Here is a 9,556-nt window from a genome sequence, read left to right on the forward strand (position 1 = left end):
AAAAAAAAAAAAAAAAAAAAAAAAAAATATATATATATATAAAGTTTCATCCAAAATCTAAGAGGAAAAACAGGCAGAATGGCTGAACAGATCCTTAATATACTATAAACACAAGGGATTAAAGGCAAATATAAAAGTTTTCCTCAGTGAATGATACTTGAAAAGTACTGGAATAGGTTTCTAAATCCAACTAGCAATCTGCAGGTTCTCAGCACTAGGCCAGGTCCCCATGAGTGGGAACTCGGTTAGGAGGTGCCCATCTGCGTGGACTGCTGCAGGGTGAGCTAGAGCACCCATGCCGCCCCACCAAATACTTCAGAGTTCTTTCCTAAGGAAGTTGTGACTTACAAGGTGATTGCTGATGTTTTTCATTTTTTCCACAACACTCTTCATAGTCTTCAAGACTGGTAAATAAATACTAACCTACAAAACCAATGAGAAAAAGCACAAGTATTAAAAATATTAATATACTCTAGTAATGACAAGGCTCCATAACTAACTCTGGAACACACTGCATGCTCAAAAACGATGGGATACTTTTACAATTTTCTGAATAAAGTTCTTTTAAAAATATAAAAAGAAAACCAATTCTATTTCACTAACTCAAGGATGCTCAAGCAAAATTAAAGAATGGAATGCCTGCCTCTGGTTACCTCAGTAGCCATGTCCCTGCGGGCATTCTTCTGGCTCAAGAAGGAATAGGGCACTTCAGCTGAGATGCTCCTATATTGGTCCAGGGGGAATAAAACTCAGGCACTCAGCAGGAGGCCCTCCTCTAAGGGACATTTACTCCTATGATTCAGGGGCCTTTTCCATGCTCTGTGCAAAAATATGGCAGAGAGTCACTGCATCACACCTGAGACTGTTACCAAGAGGGCTCTATAAAACATGGGCTTTTTCGAAATCAGTGTAGAAGTCGTCTAGTAAAAGTCAAGTAATTATTTTACTCAGCATATTTTTGTACTTTCTTCTTAAATAAATTGTGAGCAAGAGGAAATGGGCCCTTTGGCATCATCTTTACCTTCTGGGGTTCTAGGGTTAACCATCAGCATGACTGTTAACCCATATTAGCCCTAAACCATGAAATTCCTCTCTTCTTGGCTTTCATGCATATCCAGATATCGCTCCTGACTGGCTGAGGAAAAGATCAAGTCTTGGAAACCCAAATTGGTGTCTAAGGTCAAGAATACTAACAAATACTAATTGTCCTCCAAAGTTTCATTTCAGTTGTGTTTTAAATGATGTTGCTGAGTGAGACATTTTCTACATATAGGAAGGCATGACATTTCTATCATATGCAACATGTTTTAAGATGTTTTATGTAAATAACAAAAGGCAAATATTCTAATGTTTTCCTTAAGAATCCTTTAAAAATAAAATATACTGCAAGACTACAACTGAAATTAGAGAATTCAAGTCATGCCATTTAATGTGGGGTGTACAACAGGATTGCAGGCATCACCTACATCAGGATCTGGGACCACCGGTTCTTGCAAGTCCTTCCACAATTTCCTAGGAATCACCTTTATGGGGATGTCATGTGTCACAATGCGGCTACTGCTTGACATAGATAACTGCCAAGAAAAGAATTAATTTAAAAATATTTCTCTTGTTAATATTAAGCAACAACAAAACAACCCAAAGACCCGAGGACAAAAAAGTTGAAACGCCAAATCTAAGTGGAATGCTGTCAATTTATTCACTGAAAAGCCATTCGACCAACATTGATGGTGCCAATATTTATGGAACAGATTCTGGGTACTTTCAGGAACTGGGAAGTGTGGTGAATAAGACAAAAAGGTCCTCAGTGTTCCAGTGGAACAAATGGATCAATAAAAATGCAAACAAATGAAATTGCACGACATGCTCATTAGAGTCATGAGAAAGCAAACCACAGTGACCAGGGTGAGTGTGGGGGAGTTTCCTTAGACTGACGAGGTGACATTTCAGATACCACCAAAAGCAGCAGCCATGGGAAGACAGGAACAAGGGGACAGGGTTTCAGGCTGGGGAAACAGCACATGTAAAGTCATGAGGCAGAAAGAAGCAAGCCTGCTATGTTGACGCAACCAAGAGAAGGCCAGTCTTTGGGCATAGGACACTCAGGGTGCTGCAGTTTCTAAACAGTTAAAAGGCAAACTATATTTACTTCTAGGGGCTTCTATGAGACTCACAGAACAAAATATCTTGCACTTTTGGACAAAAAGTATTATACGTTACTATCTTGCTTTTCCTTAAGCAATAGAAAAAACATACCAAACTTATGTTGTGACATGAAATACCCTAATTAGCTCTAAGAACTGCCTGACTGCAAAGAGTCGAGAGTTACGAAGAAAAGTTGGGTCGGGCGCGGTGGTTCATGCCTATAATCGCAGCACTTTGGGAGGCCTTTAGGAGGACGAGGTAGGTGGATCACTTGAGGTCAGGAGTTCAAGACCAGCCTGGCCAACATGGTGAAACCCCAACTCTACTAAAAAAATACAAAAATTAGCCGGGTGTGGTGGTGGGCGCCTGTAATCCCAGCTACTTGGGAGGCTGAGGCATGAGAATCACTTGAACGTGGAGGCGGAGGTTGCAGTGAGTGGAGATCGCACCACTGCACTCCAGCCTGGGTGACAGAGAGAGACTCGGTCTCAAAAAAAAAAAAAAAAAAAAAAAGGAAATACGAATACGAACCTCATTCCATGAGTAACAAGAGCAACTCTGGGTTGTATGTGTGCGCATGAGGTTGTGTATTTGTGTGTTTGGAGGACAGCTGTGCACTAAATTCATTTGGCAGGAGCATATAAAACATATGTGTACTGAACAATGAGGGGCCATTTAAAGGTTATTACAGCAGATGAGGCAGGGTAGGAGTGGGGAGAAAACACGTCAATGGTGAAAATGCATAGAAACCATGATTTCTAGACAAAGTGACAATATCACTACAAGAAATAGAGAGGCTGGAAGTTTTATGGCTTGGAAAAAGCAGCAGTCTAGCCAAATGCATATGATAACAACACTATTTTAAAATGAGGAGGAACTGACTCTAATGCAAAATATAGTTATGGACCAGATCTTTAAATTTAAATAAACCAAATAGCTTTCAACAACATTTATTGTTAAAGAGGCTAGGCTAATTATGTCTATTCCTTCCAGGCCAAGACTTCTGTGGGAAATTTCTGAAACCCTGACTCTCCTACTCACCAGCTCCACAGAGACTGTGAGGCAGGGAAAGTGTTTATTAGTCAGTTTGATTTTCAAGGCTCTGGCATTCTGGGCAGTTTTCAAGGCTCGAGATAAGTTTTCCGATGTTAGCTCTAAATAAATCTCATTGTTTTCTGCAGAGACACCCTCCATTTGAAATTCGTTGAAGAAGTTCTCCTAAGGGAAAAACATGGGAGATGAGGCAGGGCATTTGTGGTCTTTCCAGAGACAATCTGCAGAGTGTGCAGGCCTCTCAGAAGTTTTTGCTCACCTGTTCCAGCTCACACCACATGCTCACCCCTCCATTAGCCAGCTTGTCACAAAGGATGAAGTTAAGCTTATCAGGGCTGATGCGGAGGGTGCAGGTTTTGGCAAGCTTGGCTATCATGTTACTGATTCCTAAAGCAGGGGTTAAAATAAGGAATTACTAAAACGCACATCATGTATCCTAGAGACCAATTTATTTTACAGAATTTCTTGTTCATCATGGTGCAACTTCTCGGTGGAAAAGTAACCACTTACATTGGTATCACACTGGAAAGTCTGATGTCACGCAATTCTGCCAACAAACCCGGGGAGATGTACGGCACACATCATCAGTACTCAAATAAGAAAACAGGCACCTACTAGTCATTCATTCATTTAACACGAACTTATTGACTACTAGGTACCGCAGTACAGAGTTCAATGCAAGGTTAGGCACTGTCAGGGTGGAGGGACGAATTCCTTGAAGGAATGTCAATGCCTGATAAAGCCGTCTGTGGGAGCAGTGGCCGCTTGCTTTTAAAGCCGCGTGATCGGAATCAAGTTTCAGTAACGCCCCTTGAAAGCCGCCTTCACCCCTACAAGTGCCCTCCGATCCGACCCGCGCACTCCAGACCCCATCCTCCCGCGGCCTCCACCAGCACCCCTACGCCTGCCCCATCCTCCCGCGGCCCCTTCCGCCGCCCATCCCCGCTCTCATCTTCCCCCGCGGTCCCCACCGCGCGCTCACTGCTTCCTTCCGTTCCTCCCTCGCTCCCCTCCGGCCTCCCTGCTCACGTGTGAAGTGGTTCAGACAGGCCCCGTCCACGATCTTGGCCCTAAACTTCATGGCCGCGCCTGCCGCAGCCGCGACGGCCTCTGTGGGTAACAGATAAGTGTCGCGCCCTGAGTGTCCCCGCCCGGAAACACGGCGGCGCGCACAGTGGTTCCGCCCGGCTCGGGCTACCCGGCTCTTGCTAGGATTGCCTCCGGGCCACGCCCCTGGGGTGGTGGGGTCAGGGGTCACGCCCCAGAGAAGGTGGGGTCACGGGTCAAGGATCACAGGTCGCGCCCTGAGGAGGTGGGGTCCCAGTCTCCAGGTTTGCCTCCGCGCTCCGGGGTAATGGTGGGATCTACTTTTAGTGAGTAGTGGGCGGTGGCTTCAAGCCTCAGATTTGGGGAGGTGGTTCTGAGAATTCACGTTTTGAAAGAATTTTGTGACACCTACTTCAAGTGCTATTTTAAAATATCCAAGTAAAATTAGTCGTTTATAAAGGTTAAACAATATTATCTTAAATATACCTCTCTAAGGTAGAGCAGCTTTAAACCCTCTAGCCTCAGATGACCGTACCGGTACTTTGGTATTGAAGCATCTTGGTTGATTAAGGTTCTGAAAACTGTTTTAAATGACTTTTTAAAAAATTTAACATGTTACTGGCTAGTTGGTAAAGACGAGATGCTTAAAGAACACTGACGTTAAGTGATAATTCTGCAGTTTGCCTCGAGATGAACTTTATTACATCCGATAAAATTCTTATTAGCATAAATAATGTCATTAGGTTTTTTTAAAAGGAAAGAAATTTTAAAGGGGGAAATGAAGCAACAATTGTATCTAATTTGGTTTTTCAAAAACTAAAGATTATCTATGTTAATTGCTATTTTTAATGCCCTTTGCAAATAGGAGCCTAGACCGTTGTCTTTAACTTGACATATAGAATCAAGACAATGCAGATGATGATGATGATGATGATTTTGAGACGGAGTCTGGCTTTGTTACCCAGGCTGGAGTGCAATGGCATAATCTTGGCCCTCTGCAACCTCCACTTCCCGGGTTCAAGGGATTCTCCTGCCTCAGCTTCCTGAGTAGTTGGGATTACAGGCACAAGCTACCAGGCCCCGTTAATTTTTTTTTTTTTTTAGACGGAGTCTCACTCTGTTGCCCAGGCTGGAGTGCAGTGGTGCGATCTCAGCTATAATCCCAAAGTGCTGGGATTATGGGCATGAGCCACTGAGCCAGGCCCAGATTATTTTCAAAGACACATGCACACGTTATGTTTATTGTGGCACTATTCACAATAGCAAAGACTTGGAACCATCCCAAATGTCGATCAATAACAGACTGGATAAGGACAAGTTGGACATACACACCATGGAATACTATGCAGCCATAAAAAGGATGAGTTCATGTCCTTTGCAGGGACATGGATGAAGTTGGAAACCATCATTCTCAGCAAAATATCACAAGGACAGAAAACCAAACACTGCATGTTCTCACTCATAAGTGGGAGTTGAAAAATGAGAACACATGGACACAGGGAGGGGACCATCACACACTGGGGCCTGTTGGGGGATGGAAGCCTGGGGGAGGGATAGCGTTACGAGAAATACCTCATGTAAATGATGAGTTGACAGGTGCAGCAAACCAACATGGCACATGTATACCTATGCAACAAACCTGCAGTTGTGCACATGTACCCTAGAACTTAAAGTATAATAATAAAAAGGTGCAAAATACAAAAATTGCAGTTTCTGCCTATTTTAAGACTATAACATGAAGCAAAATTCTAATCTTCATTGTCACATGAGAGTGTTTACCAGACCAAACTTAATATATCACTTTCAAAGTTATGCCAACAGGCGGGGCAGAGTGACTGTCTCCTATAATCCCAGCATTCTGCGAGGCCAAGGGGGGTGGATCATCTGAGGTCAGGAGTTTGAGACCAACATGGTGAAACCCCGTCTCTACTAAAAATACAAAAATTAGCCCGACGTGATAGCTTGTGCCTGTAATCCCAACTACTCAGGAATCTGCGGCAGGAGAATCACTTGAACCCAGGAGGCAGAGATTTCAGTGAGCTGAGATCTGCCACTGCACTCCAGCCTGGGCAACAGAGCAAGACTCCGTCAGAAAAAGAAAAAAAAAAAAGTTCTGCCAACATTTTTTATTTGCTCCATATGATCTGCAGGAAAAAAGCATGTTTTTAAATTTCCTCATGAGTGAGTAATTTGAAGAATTGAACATCACATTAAATAAAGCGGCTGCTAGTAGATAAATGAATATAATTAAAGAATGTATCTAAATAAACTTTGTAAACAATGTTTTGTAACATCTTGAACTTTACTGTAAATTGCTTAATTTTATGTCATAAAAACTGATAAAGCAGTTTTTTAAACTTCCTAAGAAGATGTGATTTTATACATTCTGCATTGATAAAGGCCCAAATCATACAGGAATTTGACTCAAGAAATAGAAAATAAAGCTGCAATTATCTTTTCTTGGAAGAAGAAAGGAATATTTTGTGTGCTTTGCAATTTTCCTAAATAGGTTTAGCAAATTAATTCAATAACTTCAGAATTGATAATTAAATGTACTGACACTACTTCTGTACTTTCCAAATGACTTTGAGACAAGGAATGTGATCTCTAGAGATTTCTAGAAGCCCCATGTACCACTGAGTTTTCTAATGCAATGTATATTCGTGTTCTCATCCAGCTACGGTAAGTTGCCTTCTGACTTAAGAACTGCTGAACCTCAGGGGTTAGTAATTCAGTCACACAATGATTTGGGAAACAGTGTTGATGCTGTTTCTTAAGTTTATTTAGTGGGGAGGGAAATGCCTTAATCTTGTGTTAGAAACTGAAATAAACAGTGGTGCAAATAAAATGTCAGTCAGGATGCATGTAGTTGGAAGTAAGGGAAATAACCTCTCTACAGCTGCAGATGGTCAATTCTGTCTAGGTATTTGGCCAGTCTCTTTCAGGTACTTACTCGCCTTCTCTAGTCCCTGGGGGAAGAGACAGCAATTTGCAGCCCTGTTGTTAGCAGTTAATGTCGGAAAAATTATCCAAGGGAAACATGTGACTAGCTCAGTTGTTACGCATCAAATTTGAAAGGCAGTATTTGTCTTATTTTTTAACATGAGAAAACTGTAAAATGAAGGAAAGCATACCCTAGAGGTGGCATGAGTGAATGTCTTTTGAGAATTGTACTTGTTCTAAGAGATGGGTTTTTGCTTAAGCACCTCTTCAAAGACTCTTCTCATCTTTAAGGTGTCAAAAAAATTCTTCAGTAAATTCCATAGATACTTTTTTAAATGAACATTTGTGGAGCACATAAGTGTCAGGCATGGTAGTGAGTGATGGGGATTAAGGAAGGGGACCAGCCCCACTCAAGAGGAGAGTGATCAACATTTGTTGGATGCCTTTAAAGCACTATCTAAATATTATTGATCAGTAGGATGAGATAGATAGCTCTAATTTTATAGCACTCTGCACTGATATCATCACTTAGATAACTAACACCCATAAAATAAGCACTATTATTCCTATTTTATTTTATTTTATTTTATTTGAGATGGAGTCTTGCTCTTGTCGCCCAAGCTGGAGTGCAATGGTGCAATCTCAGCTAACTGCAACCTTGGAGTCGTGGATTCAAGTGATTCTGTTGCCTCAACCTCCCAAGTAGCTGGGATTACAGGCACCTGCCACCATGCCCGGACAACTTTTTGTATTTTTAGTAGAGATGGGGTTTCACCATGTTGGCCAGGCTGGTCTCAAACTCATGACATCAGGTGGGCTGCCTGCTTCAGCCTCCCAAAGTGCTGCGATTACAGGTGTGAGCCACCGCGCTTGGCCTGTTATTCCCATTTTAAAGATGGGGACAGATAGAATTGGCAATGTTGGCCATGGCATGCCCTACCTTACACTCTTGATGAGAATCTTCATCACTGGATTGCTAAGTGTCCAGTGACCCACATGCTCCTGCTGACTGGACCAGCCCTATTTACACTTGACCTTCAGGAAAACAATTGATAGTGTGGAAATAAATGAAGACCGACCAAATGGAACAGGCAAAGCCTATTTATTCAGAGTCAGCCATCATCACTTGCATTTCGGCAGAGACTCAAAGGCAGGCAGAGAAGTAGGAATGCTTTATAGTGGAAAAGGGAAGGCCCTGGGTGAGCTGTGATGGAGGCTGTTGGCCTGGAGAAGCTGAGGGGGCTCACCAGAAGGGGTGCTTCCCACATGATTGTTTAGGGGAGGATATTTGCCTATCTCTAGTTATTCCTAAGTTGCAAGCAGGGACAAAAATTAGGGAATCTGCCAGTTATTAATCAAATCCTGGCCATTTGAGGTGAATTATTAGAGTTGTTTGGACTCCTGCATCAGTTGTTAGAGAGAGTTGTCTGTCTCCTACCCGGAGTGTGTCTCCTAGGTAGCAAGCCGGCACCCGGGCCGGTTACTGTAGAGAATGGCTTGGCTTTCTGGTCAGGTTGCTGCAGATTGTGGGCCAGAGTTCAGTTCTGTTTTCATATATGGTCTGGCTATTTGCATATTGATTCTGTCAATAGGCTGCCAGCAACTTGCAGCCTGGGTAAAAAAAAAAAATAGAAATGGAACTCAGTCTATTCAGAGTCCTCTTTCAGAAACTGGGAATAGGAACTGGGGAATTATAGTAATTGGGGAGTGGGAAGTATGTGGGTTCCCTATTGATGTGTAAGACACTCCCCCAAACATGTGACTTCACCAAGGATTTAGGATGTTGGCTGAGTGATTGCTCTGCTGCTTTCACCTGGGGTCCCTAATGAGGCTGCATTTGGCTGAAGGTCTGCTGGGCTGGAAGGTCCAAGGTGGCCTCATTGACATGCTTGAGAGTTGGTGCTAGGATGTTGCCTGGGCACCTTGTTCTCTGCTACATAGTCTCGCACCCTCCAGCAGGCAAGTCCAACTTCTTGACAAGGTGGTTTCTGGACAGCAGTCCAAGGGGAGAGTGGAAACCGCAAGGTCTTTTAAGGCTAAGGCACCGGAGCTCCTAGAACATTACTTCCATCACAACCTACTATTCAGAGCAATCCATGGGCCAGTCTAGATACAATGGGCTGGAGAACAGACTTGCCTCAATCATTAACAATAGATACATACTCCCCATTTCCTGATTGCTACAATTTCTCAGGTTGCTATTCCCAGTTTCTTCTCCTCCTCCTCCTCCTTCTTCCTCCTCCTTCTTGTCCTCCTCCTCCTCCTTCTCTTCCTCCTTCTTCTTCTCCTTCTCCTTCTTCTTCTTCTTTGGAGTTTCACTCTTGCCCAAGCTGGAATGCAATGGCGTGATCTTGGCTCACAACAACCT

General features: G+C 43.0%; 1 protein-coding gene across 3 annotated transcripts in view; it reads right to left on the reverse strand.

Moving 5' to 3' along the window:
- HUS1 (HUS1 checkpoint homolog (S. pombe)) overlaps positions 1–4,384 on the reverse strand; it is a 17,125-nt gene extending 12,741 nt beyond the window's left edge. The window contains exons 1-5 of one of the 3 annotated variants that reach the window (XR_001002263.1): positions 4,170–4,384; positions 3,458–3,585; positions 3,187–3,363; positions 1,467–1,574; positions 349–423 (exon numbers count right to left, since the gene is read on the reverse strand). Coding sequence is in view for 2 of the 3 variants with exons in the window: in XM_011946798.1 (XP_011802188.1) it covers positions 349–423; positions 1,467–1,574; positions 3,187–3,363; positions 3,458–3,585; positions 4,228–4,279 (540 nt within the window). In the remaining variant the exon portion in view is untranslated. The remainder of the gene's footprint in view (positions 1–348; positions 424–1,466; positions 1,575–3,186; positions 3,364–3,457; positions 3,586–4,169) is intronic. The other 2 variants (XM_011946798.1, XM_011946799.1) reach the window with 2 other exon arrangements.
- Between the last annotated feature and the right edge of the window lie 5,172 nt (positions 4,385–9,556).

This window comes from Colobus angolensis, unplaced genomic scaffold (assembly GCF_000951035.1).
Source record: "Colobus angolensis palliatus isolate OR3802 unplaced genomic scaffold, Cang.pa_1.0 Scaffold253, whole genome shotgun sequence".
Taxonomy (NCBI): domain Eukaryota; kingdom Metazoa; phylum Chordata; class Mammalia; order Primates; family Cercopithecidae; genus Colobus; species Colobus angolensis.